The 15,410-nt window shown below is 45.8% G+C and overlaps 1 protein-coding gene across 2 annotated transcripts in view; it reads right to left on the reverse strand.

Annotated features, from left to right (window-relative positions):
* The window catches only part of FGGY (FGGY carbohydrate kinase domain containing), a 2,115,431-nt gene that overhangs the window by 1,947,300 nt on the left and 152,721 nt on the right, over nt 1–15,410 (reverse strand). For both annotated transcript variants that reach the window (XM_078669875.1, XM_078669881.1), the window contains one exon: nt 14,673–14,874. In XM_078669875.1, the coding sequence (XP_078526001.1) occupies nt 14,673–14,873 (201 nt within the window). In that variant the 5' untranslated portion in view covers nt 14,874. The remainder of the gene's footprint in view (nt 1–14,672; nt 14,875–15,410) is intronic.

Below are 15,410 nucleotides of genomic sequence, written 5' to 3' on the forward strand. Positions count from 1 at the left end.
ACAGAATAAGTCTCAGAATTACATCCTCAACTGTACTTATCCCTTAGGGACGTTTGGAGTGTAGTCTTTCTTCATGTGATTTGTGAAGCTTGTAGGTCAACACTTCCTCCTCTAGAGAGCATTTAACTCAGGGGGCTACAGCTTCTAAATGTTTCTGGGCTGGTGCTAAATAGGAGGACATTCTTACATCAGCCAATTAGTCGATGGTCTCTTCCTTCCACGTTTTTCAGCGTATGGCTACAAACTTATTTAGCTACCTTTGCAAGTGCTAATGAAGTCAATAAATGACCACGACATATCGAGGATGAGTATATTGTGTCATTGACTTCACATTACATTGCTGGTGATGTGGATGGATAATATAGTTCCAACCTCCGGTTTCCATTTGCGCGTTTCACATGCATGGAATAGTACCGTGCTATGATGCGCATATAGTGTGTATCACAGTCATAATAAATTATGGTCCAGTCATTGGTTTTTCTTTTAAAAAGGAAAATTACAATTTTCACACACACTAACACACTAATAAATACTATGCATTACATTACAAATATATACATCAAGTAGATGGAAGTAAATGGTATAATACTACATTTCACCCCCTGAGGGTTCTGAACCGCAGAATCAAAATACCTCCCACCTATAATGGATGGAATAAGACAATATGAGAGGGTGCCATAATATATAAGGCAGTGCTACTGGGTTTGTCTGAGTGTCACCAAATTATTCAAAAGAGAAATAATATATTAGGATTCATTATTAAAGCCAATGGAGTGAGAAACCATATTTAAATGCATTCAATACCATTAATAAAACAATTGCAATGTTTGATATTAAATATTTCAAATAAAGCATTTTAAATAAACCCTTTTGTTTCTTTCTGTGATAAACATGTTCAAGAGTCTTCTTTCACCATTACAGGTAATAAGATATAGTCATAGAGCCAACCACTAGGGGTCCCCTACACCTGAGCTGAAGAGCAAAAGCTCCAGCTGAGAGTGCATTCAAAGAATTCAAAATGTTGTCTGGGGGTCCTGCTTTTAAGGCCCCTTGAAACATAGGGTCGGTTACTGGGAGGGATGCTGCTTTCCCTGCAGCTCCCCATACCACTTAAATCAATTAATGGTAGAGCCCCTGCCATCCTAATACCATCACAGGCAAAGACAAACACATAAATAAGCTGAAGAAGAGCATTATGGGACGATCCTTGCTGGAGTTGTATATTAGGTTTTGTAAGTGCTTCTGGGTGTGGCCACGGCTTCGCGCCTCCAGTTTGACTTAATTTTTTGTTTGGCCCTGTCCCACTCAGGACACCCACAGCCTCCTGGGCATGTTGGGGCTACGGGGAGGGGAAGCCCAAGGGCCATGTGACCACGCCAGTTCCCTGCATACACTATACTCCAGCAAGTGGTAGGGAGACGGCATCGGGTGATCTGTTCCACTGTGCTGGAGCAACTATACAGGTCTTTCTCCCAACGACGCTGTTGCTACAGCAGTCGGTGAGTACATGGCATAGAGGTCTAGGGATGGCATCCTAAGATCCAATCAACCCCACACCATCACTGCTACCATCTCCTCCTCCCAGGGCATGGGGGTCCCAGGAGGAATCTGGCATCAGGCCCCGAGAAATGGGGTCCCCGGGCCGAAGTCTGTTTTTGGAAGGGTGGCCCCATGTATGCTCCTCACCCCTGACATTTAATAAAATAACATTGCACCGCATCCTGGACCTCCCTTGGGCTGATTCTTAAGATAGCAGAAGAGTGCAACGCAATCAGCTTTCTATTTACAAGGCCAAATCTTTCAAAAGGCATAATTCTGGAGGCCTCAGGGCTAATTTATTTTATATTTGGCTAATTTTGCTTCTTGTAGTGAGCTCTAGCCACCAAGATCATTCTTATCAGACCTGCTGGTCTCCAAAGGGCACACTTTGTAGGGTAACTCATTTTCTGGTTCCCAGCAACAGCCTACTCCCCTGTCTGGCTCTGCTGGCTCCTCGTGCTCCCCTCCTACTGGTGGGGGTGTCTTGCACAGCTGCTCCACTACTAGCCAGCAGAGCACTCCCCTGCCTACATTTCCCAGACCCCATAGATTCTAAGCTGTCTGGAAGGGCACCCATGGGGGTATTAAAGTCCAGGTATTCTCCCAACTGGTCCTCAGGGGGGAATAAGGAGGCCAGCACTACTGGCCAAGGAGAGACCGATTGTGGTCCTGGGGATAGCTGAAGTCAAAGTAGTTTGTCTATCTTTGCAGAGCATCAGGTGTCTTGTTTTTCCAGTTGGTCGCTATTGTCACTCCCAGGTTCAGGGTCTTCTTGTCTTTTGTCTACCCCTTGTGCATGAGTTATTAAGTGGGGATTGAAAGTTGTAGACGCCAGGCAACTCTGGTCCTTCTAAGAAATCACCTCATACCTTCGTCCCCTGTTAGCCCTTCTGCACAGCAGTCTGGGAAAATCCAGAATGTTTCTGTTGCATTTTCTCTGAACAGAGCCCTTCTGAAGGTCTCAGCTCCATCCCTAGCATACATCACTGCCAGATCCCTTCCCACCAAAACTACAAAGGAAATCCCCTCCTATGCAGGTTACAGGTGTCTGGGCTTCCTCCTTTCTTCAGTGGGCATGGGATGACCCAGCCCAGATGCATTGGGCCAGCTACTAATCCGATGCTGATTTACCCCATTACTCTTGAAGGACCTGGGCTAATCACTGATGTTGGAAGCAGAGTAATTAACTTGGACCAGATCCTGGGACAAATGCCTGGAAGCTGATAACATGCTGGGCCAGAAAAATATGACAATTCCTAAAGTCCCAAAGGATGGTCATATGATGTGATGGGAGCTGCAAAAGAATGATGGATTTAACTCAGATCCTTGTGACTTGGGGTGAATGTTTGCATTGTCCAGCATTCTGTCCATCAATTGTTTCTTTTACATATGTCGCCCTAAGTGTGAAGGGTATGTCCAGATGTGGTTCCCGTGCTCACTACACCATTGGATTCAAGCTAGCCTGGCTGTTGAAGGGTGATGCCTTGAAACCGGTCCCAGGATGCTTGTTTCCGGTCCAGTGACGACCTGGCTTGGCAGTTCGGGCTGGACTGTTCCCACAAGGAACAGAGTCAAGACTGATTTGCATATGGCTGGGTCTGAACTGGGGTGGTGAGCAAAAGAATGATGGATTTAACCCAGATCCTTGTGACTGGGGGTGAATGTTTGCATTGTCCAGCATTACGCCCATCAATTTATTTCTTTTGCATACTCAAACTCGGCATGCATGTCTTACCCCAGCTTATCACCTTGCAGGACTTTGTAGGCCTAAGTGAAGTGAAACTGCATTGTTTGGCTATTTGTAGAATTCAGCAAAAGCACTACAGATTTTCCAGTAAACCCTAATGACCTATCTATGAATGCCCACTAATAGTATCATGCCTACCCCAGGTCAGCACCTATCCTTGCAGCGCCCCATCTGTGCCAGGCTGCCACTGCACAATTACCAGCTGCACACAACCGTAGCCTCACATGCGCAACCTGCACATGTATATGCACATGTGCACACATGCATATGCACATATGTTCACGTTTAACCAGCCCAGTGGCACTTAACCTACCAGTAGCACAGCAACCTTATCTTAAAAGGTGGCCATGGCTGGTAAAAATGCTTAGTCCAATTACCATGAATGTACCACGAGTGGGACTCAAATAGTGAGACTCACCCACAGTAAAGGTTCAAAAACCCTGTGATAAGAGAAACATACTAGTCGACTAAATGTATGAACCTCATTTGCAAAACTTTCCTTTTGTTTTTTGTTTGGGGAAAGCATTCAATTAAGTGTTTCATTCTCCTGAGCAGGGTTAAATCTGTGACACTAGAATTCAGAAGACCTTGATCAAAGGAAAATATGTTTCTTTAATAATGGCACAGTCAGGGTGAAGGTAGTTATGTCAGCTGAGTTTGAAGTGAATCACATGGTATATCAAAACGTACTTAGATAACATTATTTTAATGAAGAAAACTTAAAAGCTTACACAGGTTAATCAAATATCCTATTGTTACATATACATGGAGTGATGTATAAGCGACATCTAACTTCTTATATAAATAGCCAAGGTAATCAATAGTATGGACTCTTCTCTTTGGGAATATGTTAGGACAGTGAGAGTGCATATGGACATTCATTGGAGAAAGAAAACACTGTGACTGCACATGGAGAAAATTCACCAGTCAAAAATGCACACTAAAAGGAAATCATTGGCTTGGACGACAAAGGAGATGGTCGTCTAGGTCCGTTAGCTCCGCAAATCCTGAACAACTAAGGCGATTTTACTCAGCCAAACCCGAGAGTCTAACCTCGGAAAAAGCAACCAGCGACACATGAAGGTTTGGGCTTCAAGGTGATAACGGAAGGAGCATCGGAAGGGCTCAAACAAACAGAAACGAACCCAAAGGAGCTACCGCCAAGGAGCGAGGAAGAAGACAAGATGGCGACCGGGCGATAAGACAAGTCCGACAAAAGTCCGACAAAAGGGCTAAACTCACACCGAGCAGCCAGCGCCAACACAGAAAGCCACACGCTGCAAGACCACTACGGCGACACACTGCAAGACCGCAAGCGGAGGCACCGAGAGACACTGCGGAAGACATCGGAGGACAACTCAAACGGGAAGTGCGGTAGGCAAGAAGAAAGAATTCAAGCCGTACGGGAAATTATCCTAGAAGGTACGCTTTGCACACTTACCGGGAGGCTCTCGGAAAAGAGAAACAAAATCGAAACTGCTCGCTGGGGGCGGCCATTACAGGAAGCGGAAGGGCGCGATCTCGAGGAGCAGGATGCGGAAGCGCAGGTACAGAAGGACATGTGCAAAGCGAGGCAGATCTAAGCGGAGCACGATCAGCACTGCCGGAATCTCCGCAACATCCTCGAGCAGCGGTTCGCGAGCGATGCGATCGTGAGGTGGAAGGGGGAGAAGCCGCATTAAAACTGCCGGCGCTTACGCGGGATAAGCGCGCATAGCAACGCGCCTGGCAACGCTAAAATACAACTATCAAAAGGCAACTAGTGGTCGGAAAAGCGGGATAAACACACATAGCAACGCGCTTAGCGACGCTGAAACGCTAAAACTACAACTACAACTAGTAACGGGCACCTGGAGGTCGGGGAAGCACTACGAACAGACGGCCAAACAGACAAAAAGACGCAAGGGCGACAGAGAATGCTCAAGAGTCACAGAACCTAACAACCCAGCAGTGTCTAAAGAAGAGGGGCTGGACAAGCTGCTCACCGGTCATCAGGGGATCACAGCCAGTACTGAGAACACAGGAAAGAAAACAACAGCTAGGGAGAAGCCCAGCTAAGGCCACAACTCCGCATAGAGGTGGATCAAGCCGCAATCAATCCAAGAGTCCTAAATTACGAACGAGACAAGGCAAGCGCTGGCAGGAACAAGGAAAAAAACTAAGACTCGGCACATCAGGGAACCAAGCCGTTTCCGCTCTAACTTTATAGTGCAAGCTACGGAACAGACACAAGCCAAAGAGCGAGCGGACACAAAGAAGGCAGGCAGTCTGTGCAGTCCGTACAAAACACAGCTACACAAGATGGATGAGGGAAAAAACACAAATGACCTGAAAAAACTTTAAAAAAATACTCCGGACTCGCCGGCAAAACTCAAAACAGAGACTGCAACACTAGAAACAGTGCTGAAAAGAATCAATGAGGTAAAAGACGTAGCAAGAGAGACTAAAAAAACAATAGATAACATGCAGTTAGAACTGGCTGCGATCCGAGCCGACCAGCACAACACAAACACCAGACTGGAAACAGCGGAGGGAAGAATAAGTGCGGTCGAAGATGCAACGAGCAAGAACATCAAGGCAACGGAGGAGCACGCAAAGATCGCCAAGGCACTACAGAAGCAGCTGGCAGAACAAGACGACAGAGCCAGAAGGGGGAACATCAGAATCCTGGGTGTCCCAGAAGGTATGGAGGACAAGGAGGGTTCCTGCGCAGCCATGCTGGAGGACATGCTTCCCAAACTAACGGGCCTGAATTTTGAGAGGCAGTTTGAAGTCAACAAAGCATACAGAGTACCGGCGGGGAAACCAGCAACAGGGAAGCCTCCAAGAGCAATAATTTGCTGCCCACTAAGAGCCGACCACACCGACGCAATTTTCGCCTTTGCCAGGATAAACCAAAACCTTACATGGGCGAGCAGCAAGATTGTGCTCACACAAGACTACTCGAAAACAACGGTAGAAGCCAGGAAAGGCTTCCTGGCCATGAGAGAGTCGATGCGGAAAGGGAATCTCAACTACACCTTCACTGGTCCTGCCCGCTTTAAAATCACGGACAATTGGAGATCAATGGTCTTCGAGGACCCGGAGGAACTCAGACGATACTTAAGAGGACCGCCAATCAAAGAAATGGACGCGAAAGGCCAAAGCGCCCCAAAAAGAAGTGCCTCACCAAGCGATGAAGGGAAATCGGACTGAAATTTTGGACTGAAATAGACCCTACGAAGCTACCTCAGAGAACAAGATCATTGCCTCATAAGAAGTTAAGCATTGCCGATATCCAAATACGGATAGCCAGATACAGACAACAATGATCTACCTCAAGATCCCCAAGACCCACAGCCTAAAATCCTAGGACGCCAAATACAAACAACACTGAACCGATAAACCTACCTCATCGATGGAACAAAGACACTCAAAAGGGGCAGGCGGTAACAGCAACAGCCAACTTTACACCAGGATGGAAGAACGCCAACCCCAAGAACTTGCACAAGACTCAGAGACTTAGAAACGGACGATCGCTGATAGCAGAAGGAATAAGGAATCAGCAATCAACATACCTCAGGATGATGCGGAGCAAAGGAACTTTGTTGTCGCACACCCACTATGCAAGTAAGGGGGGGAGGGGGGAGGGGGCAAGGTGGGGGAGGGGGGTGCAGGGGGCACACACAAGGGCTGATACTACTCTTTTCTCTTTTCTTATCTTTCTACGCCTATCACCTATCCCTAGAGAGAGCACACTGGAACTATAAACATAGAACTAAGACAAGTAGACGATCAAAAGGAAACCACGCGTATAGCCAGTTTAGAAAGAACGAAAAATGACACACAACTCGCACCACAATCTCACGACGGACATCAGGTAGTGTCCATGAACGTAAAAGGGCTCAACCACCCAGTAAAAAGGAGGAAGGTCCTAGACCACCTGGCCAAGCTTAAAAGCGATATCTATGTCCTGCAGGAGACAAGGCTAGAGGAAGAAGACAGACCGCCTTAAGGCCAGCTGGATAGGTCATGTAATAGGATCACCAGCAAAGAACAAAAAGAACGGGGTCATCACAATACTCAGTAAAAAGTCAAAACTCACACCAGCCAAGTCAAAGGAAGACACAGAGGGCAGATTACTAGTCACCAGCCTAGTCAGGGGGGAGGAGCCCATACATGTGGCAAACATCTATGGCCCCAACACCGAGGGTAAGGCATTCTGGGAACAGACAAGCAAGGAACTGGGGACACTACCACTAGGTGAGCTCCTAATAGTAGCTGGAGATATGAATCAGGTACTGGACCCAGCCATAGACAGGCACCCACAAAGACACAGCCAGACTACACAGAGAGGTAACACCCTACGGAACCTTTGCACAAAACTAAGGCTAGCAGACCCATGGAGACTACAAAACCCAGATGGGAGAGAGTATACTTTCTACTCGACCCCACACAACTCCTATAGCAGAATTGACTACATACTCATGTCAGACACACACACACACACCTCATAGAACACACAGAGATAGGTCCAAGAACGATCTCAGACCACTCGCATATCTGCCTAACACTGACGGGCAAACATAACGAACAACAGACACGAAGGTGGAGATTCGACGACGACCTACTCAAGAACACAAACAACAGTACTGATATAGAACTAGCCATAAAAGAATACCTCACAAACAATGACAGCCCAGACATAGGAAGGGAGACCCTGTGGGATGCACTGAAAACCACGGTACGGGGTACTATAATCAGTATCAAAGGAAGACAGAACAGGGATAGAGGCAAAAAGATAACCGACCTAGAGCGAGAAATCAAAAAACTAGAATCAGGACACATAGCCAATTTAGAGGACAGGAACACCCTCACGACCCTAACAAGGAAAAAATACGAATTGAACAAGATCCTTAGCGAGAGAGCAGGGGCCTGGATTAACAAATACAAAGCAATAAATGTATGCTCGGCCAACAGAGCAGGTAAAGCACTGGCATCTTACCTCAAAGGCAAACAGAGACAACACACAATAGCAGCCGTCAAGGATAGTACGAACAAATCACAAACGACGAACAAAGGAATACTCGACACCTTCAGAGACTTCTACGCGCAGCTCTACAAAAAAGACGACACGCTGAGGGCAGATGGGGCAAAGAACTCCTGAAACACATCACCACACCAGAATTGACGGAAGAACAGAGGGAGAGGCTTGACTCAGAAATAACAAGTGAAGAGATAGAAAGAGCAGTCAGAAGTCTAAAAGATAACAAAGCACCAGGGCCAGACGGGTTCACAGCCAAGTTCTACAAACATTATATCACCACACTCAGGCCAACTATGACATCAGTGTTCACAAGCTGTATACACGAAGGACGCATGACACAATCGATGGCAGAAGCCAACATTATCGTTATCCCAAAGGAAGGCAAGGACACACAACACCCCAAAAACTACAGACCAATCTCACTCATAAATGTGGACTGCGAAATATATGCCAAAATCCTAGCTACCAGACTCAACACTTACCTCCCCTCCCTCATACACTGCGCACAAGTGGGATACCTGAAGAACAGGATGTCCCACGACAACACAAGACTACTCTGCCACGTAATCAACCACGCGGCCAAAAGCAACAACGTGGCGGTCATGATCGCCCTTGATGCAGAAAAAGCGTTTGACAGAGTGTCGTGGCTGTACCTAGACCAATGCATGCAAAAATTCGGCCTAGGCCACAACTACAGGAAGATGGTAATGGCCCTATATAATGAACCTAAGGCCCGGGTGGTAGTAAACGGAGGCACGTCAGATCTGCTAAACCTAAAACGTGGAACGAGACAGGGATGCCCGCTGTCGCCGGCCCTTTTCCTACTGGCAATAGAACCCTTACTCAACATGATACGAGCAAACCCAGACATAAAGGGCATACCTATAGAGGGAGAAACTTTCAAGCTAGCAGCATACGCTGACGACGTCCTCATTGTAACAGAAGACCCGGAGAGATCCATCAACGCTCTAATGGACACTATAGATCAATACGCACAGGTGTCTGGATACAAACTTAACAGAGAGAAATCTGAGTGTAAACCATTGAACATCCACACCAACAGGACAACCCTGGGGACCTCTGGTCTGACCTGGCAGAGGAAATCCATCAAATACCTAGGCCTCCTTTTCGAAAGAGACCTGCGAACCACACTAGACCAGAACGAACAAGCTATCTTAAACAAAATCAAAGAGAAGCTTGAGGGATGGTCACCCAAATTCACCACATGGTGGGGGAGGGTAGAGACTATCAAAATGATGGTCACCCCAATGGTTAACTACATGCTCAACATGCTACCACTAACCAACACATCAGACTTTCACAAAAAGTTGGACAAGCTACTTAACACCTTCCTATGGAAAGGAAAGAAACCCAGAATCAGCCTTCAAAAGCTCAGACTCCCCAAGACACTAGGAGGTCTTAACATAACAAATTTCAAAAAATTTCAAACAGCCTGCATAGCTAAACAAGGCTTGTACTGGCTAACTCCGAAGAGTGACTACACCCCGGCCTGGCTCTCTCTAGAGCGGAGACTGCTAGGGGGAATGGAACCCGTAGCCCTGCTCACGGCGACGAAACACCCTGCAATCAAACAAAACCCAATCCTAAGGAACACAAGACTGGCCATACTAAGAATAGATAAGCTACTAGACACCAGCATCAGACACACCCAACTAGAGTTTCTCTGGCACAACCCTAGAATAAAGTACAGGAACAACACACTAGATATGCACACATGGTACCGACACGGCATAACAACAGTAGGACAGCTACAGCACAAAGGAACTCAAACACCCTTCGACACACTCAAAGAGCAATACAAGTTCGATAGCGCAGAGCTCTATAACTTCCTTAAAATAAGAGTGGCAATCGCCAAAGCAGACATAAACAAGCTCACTCCCTCAATACTGCAATACGCCACCAGCCTAAACACAATAGGACACCAAGTGGCGCACATGTACAGAGCCCTGTGCCCCAAGACCTCTAAACTAAATAACAAAATTATAACCCATTGGGGAACAGTGGCAGGGAGGGAGCTCAGTGAGGAGGAAAGGGCCGACCTCTGGTCTTCCACATCAAGAAGGAAGGTGACAACAACACTAGATCAGACAAAATTCTGGCTGATACACAAGGCCTACTGGACCCCAGCCCGCCTAGCCTCCATGGGTATCAGAGAAAACGACTCCTGTTGGAACTGCAATAAGCAGAAAGGGGATCTAGCACACCTCCTCTTCCACTGCACCAAGGTCAGGAAATTCTGGGACTCAATAAACACTCTAATCAACGACGTCACAGGCGCCACACTAACACTTGACTCCCACTATCTAGCACTGGGGTACACCGACCCCTCCATAACATCCGGAAAAGACAGGGACCTGATTGACCTCCTGCTCACAGCGGTGGTCAAGACGGTATTGAACAACTGGAAAGACACAGCGAAAGCCACTTTTCAAGCCTGGTTCAACTGGGTCATATTCCTGCGAGGTGCCGACACCATAACAACTAATAGCCTACCGAACTCGGGGAAGAAAAGCGAAATGTGGCTCTCGCTGGACAACTACCTGTCCTCACACAAGCCACTCTGAACGTCAGGGGGACAACCGGGAAGGTAGCCCAGAGCCCAGACAAGGCAGCACTACATAGACCACATGGATCACCTACTCTGTGACACACTGTGCCTCTTATCTCTCTTTACTCTCTATATCTCTACACCTCTCTCTCCACGCCACCAGGGGAGCGAAAGGACAATCGGACAGTCTGTAAGGGGGAAAGGGGAAGCCGAAAGGATTGACGAGAAGAAGAAGCAGGAATGGAAAATGGACAAATAGCCGCGGGCCAATGCTTACCCCCCCCTGCCCACCCCGGGGTGTCTTTTCCCGGGATTTTCTCTTGTTTTTTCAGTTATCTCCATGTATACCCTCTGCACCATGTAAATATAATTTTTCAATAAAAAAATTACTGAAATAAAAAGAAATCATTGGGCATTTGTATCCACAATGTATGAGGACCAAATATTACATGTAGGACAGTTACTATCTACCGTAATGATAAAACGGAATTAGAAAGCTGCAAGTCAATTGAACACATTCAGTTATTTTTATTTCTTGAATACAAACCACATATATAAAATACTGCAAGTGAAAACTGCAGACCCTGATGTCCGGGGACCGGAGGATATGTTAGAAAGGCAAGCTGTATTGCGTGGTAAGTTAATTTGTGATGGATAATCTTTTGAGTCAAGTTTTTAAAAGAATAACAAATTAAACGAATATGTAAAAGTGTAAATAGACTGATATGGTCAATTTTTGGAAAAAGATTCCATTGCAGACTAAAATGCAATAGGGGCTATACAAGGCCAGTTGAACACAGCTTGCAGAAGTTAACATGGAAGGAAATGTGGACTGAGCGAAGGAAGGATTTATTTTGGACACAGGAATTTGAGTGTGATTTAAGACAAGAACAAGCAACAGCATGAACTTCTCTCTATCAATGTGTAGCCAAATACCAGATCTCATGGACTGCAGAATGGTGCTGAAGCTCACGAAAAGGAAATAATTTAGAACCTAATTTGGTTTGTGTGAGTCACACACACACATATATATGTATATATTTATATGTGTGAATTATTAAAGGCTTGAAGCATTAAAATGCTTCTGGAGAAATTAAGAATAAATATTTTTGAACAGAGGTTATTTTTAGGCGTTGGCAAACCTTTTATTGCGCAAATGAAAGCTTGTGAAACTCTCTATTTTGGGCTTTCAGTATTTCAGGATAATTTGTTACTCAAGTTTTAACACGTTTTCACTAAATTTTTGTCTGCCTGAGACTTGTCGAGGAGGAAATATCCCATGGGAACCGTAAAGCTGATGTGTTGTGGGGCTGAAAGACATGCTCTCCTTAAACGAGTTTCCTGTCACATGACGTTAGTGTATGAGATATGGTCTCATGTACAATTCTCCCGAAGAGGACTACCATGATGCATTTCACAAAATGCATGTAATTTGGGTTAAAAGAAAAAAAATACCCATTTTATTTTTTACCTACCCCTATTTATTTTGTGCTATATCAAGACAAAATAAAATACACATTTTTACCCACCCTTACTATTTGTATTGAGTCCTTTTCCTAGAGTGCTGCGTAATGTAGTCCAAATGTCTGTGCATCCCAGGCAAGCATTCCAATTGATCAGATTCATGTTGGGAAAGACTGATACATACACAACCTTATGCAAGTAAGTAGATTATCACAGTCAACCAACTTAGAAAAGAGTGCCCAATTTGACTTTTTGAAATTTTATTTTCAGATCAGTACGTGCCTCTGCTTTTACTGCTTTTAGTTTATTCCCATATTGCAAAAGCACTCTAACAGTCATTTTGCCAGACTTGAATTGCAATCTGGCATTCTGGGCGCCACTTCTGTGATTTTCTGTATTTTTCTGTCAATGGTTTGGTCACCGCCGTTACATATTTTTTAAAACATAGACACAGTCAAGAAATAAGGAGTTGCTAGGTGCACGTGGGTTGTAGTTCTTTGGCGTTCAGTAACTGTTCATGCTTTGACTTTTAGGAAGTGTGATTTAGCATAAAACTCGTCTCATTTCCTATTAAACTAGCAGCCCATCGCGACGTTGGACGGGTATGAAATAGAATGTGTGTAATGTGTGTATTTGGCAAGGGCAATTTATTTTAAAATCTCGCGGTAGGCAACATTTTTTGTTTCATTAGAATAGGGACGGAGAAGGCCCGGCTTCAGCCCTGGTTGATGTTAGCAGGCGCGTGTAATGTCGTTGAATGAGAGAGTTATCAGCCGCGGGTAAATCCGTTTAATGAAAGAGTTGAGTGACAGCGAGTAGGAGAGGCTGCAGTAATTGTCCCCGCAGACACGCTCATTTATGTGTTCCCCCGCTTGAGGCCCAGATGCAGGCCTGTTTGATGTTAGCAGGCGCGTGTACCCCCGCTTGAGGCCTAGCTGCAGCCCTGGTTGATGTTATCAGGCGCGTGTAATTAGTGTACTGATCCGCTGCCTGAGCCCGGCTAGAGCCCTAGTTGATGGTAGCAGGCGCATGTAATTTCGTTGAATGAGAGAGTTCAGTAACAGCGCGCAGGAGAGGCTGCAGTAACGTTACTTACCAGGCCTCCAGGTGAACGCGTTTGTCACGCCCCCAGCACACGGCCACAGCAGACGATCTTCTGATTAATGTACGAACCACATGGCATGAAGGGCAGAACGTAGCACACGCCCCCAGTGTTTCTCACGCCCCCAGCGTGCCCCTTGATGCGGCGCAATTGCGTTCACATGGCATGAAGGCTGGACACACGCCCCCAGCGTTTCTCACGCCCCCAGCGTGCCCCTTAATGCTGCGCAGCAACGTAATTGGCGCTTGTATGTACGACTCACATGGCATGAAGGGCGGACACACGCCCCCAGCGCTTGTCACGCCCCCAGCGTTTGTCACTCCCCCAGCACACGCCCACAGCCCACGATGTGATGGCCGTACCACATGGCCCCAGCGTTAGTCACGCCCACCGAACAACGCAGAAACGCCCACAAGGGACTACTTTGCTGGCACGGTTCTTTTACCTTTTAAATGTATAGAGGAGTTGGCCTAACGGCTAAGGCGCTCGACCTCGGACCTGGGTTTGAGTCTTGGTAACGACGCCAAACATCCTGTGATTCTGGGCAAATCACTTAATCTCCCAGTGCCTAACAAAAATGAATGTGTGTCTTCATGTAACGTAACTGGTGCTAAAAAGCGCTCTGATACCTGATTAAGTTCGGGTCAAGTTCGCGCTATATTAAACTCTGCAAAAAAAATTTAAAATAAAAAATAAATATGGTGGCCGTCTGCATAGCCTATGTCCTTCTGCTGCAACTGCCCTTTCCAACGCTGTATTGGGTGTTGTGATTGGAGCTGTGGTTACTGAGATTACCCGTCTCAAAGGTTTGGGCTCTCTCTTTATAATATTAGTATGGATAAGCTGTAAAAAGTAAACTTTCCCCATATTGCAGGGAAGCTAAACTTTATATAAAACGGCCCAATATGGTTTTAAAGAAATTATATAACACAAGTTCTAGACACTTTTTCCACTGTGCTTACTATTCGTCCCCACAAACAAATAAAACGTTATTTTTCATTTTAAATGATACATAATTCATTCCTTAGCAGCAAAAGATTCAGAGTGGTCATTGGAAGGAGCAATAGTCCGTCAATGACAAATCAAGTATTAATCCCAGTCTGGAGAGTTACTTTTAAAGCGTTGCTTACTTTACCTAATTTAGCATTCAGAAGTAAACAGGAGCGTTGAAAAAACAGTGCATATTAAAGAAAAAAAACGTTCTTCCGGATTGCGATTGATTTACCTTTGAAACAGCGCAGCACGCGGCCCATATATCGTCTGAAGATTGTTCATAGTGGTCGACCTCAGGTTCCCAAATCTGGACTCTCTGATCTGCCTGGGCCACTATGGTCCCAAATTGATCTACCAGTGCCGCTCGGACGCTTGCAGTTCCTACATCTATTCCCACATAGTACTTGGCTTCTTCCTTGTTCATTCTCTGCATCCTGTGTGTGTAGAAGACAATGCAACAGATACTTATTTTCATTACTTATTTTGGGGTAACAGAAAAAGGCAATCAATTCACAGTGGGCTACACTATGACTAGCCCACATTTTCCTAGGTGTGAAACTGCACGCAGGACAGGCTTTATAGAGGTGCGACCAGTGCTTAATTTGAACTGGTAGTTTTCGGTGCTTGGCACCAGCACTTAATTCCCAACACTGGCACTACTCACAGTACACCACATGGTGGTTCTGTTTGTCTAATCTCAAAATGAGCAAAACAACAGTATTCAATAATTTAATATACATCAAAAACGTATGATTTTGGTCACCCACGCGTTTCTCATAGCTTTGGGTGCACTGGAATAGCCTGAAATGTCACACATGTAGGGGGTGTGATGGTTATTTGTTGTGTTGGTATTGTGACTGGCAGTACTGGCGGGGAAATGGGTGGTGCAAGATGCCATAACCTCCTGAGAAGTGCTCTAGCACTTATTTGGATTAAGCACAGTGTGCTGAGCTCAGGGGGGCATTTGGGG

The sequence above is a fragment of the Lissotriton helveticus genome, chromosome 1_2 (assembly GCF_964261635.1).
Source record: "Lissotriton helveticus chromosome 1_2, aLisHel1.1, whole genome shotgun sequence".
In the NCBI taxonomy this organism is placed as follows: domain Eukaryota; kingdom Metazoa; phylum Chordata; class Amphibia; order Caudata; family Salamandridae; genus Lissotriton; species Lissotriton helveticus.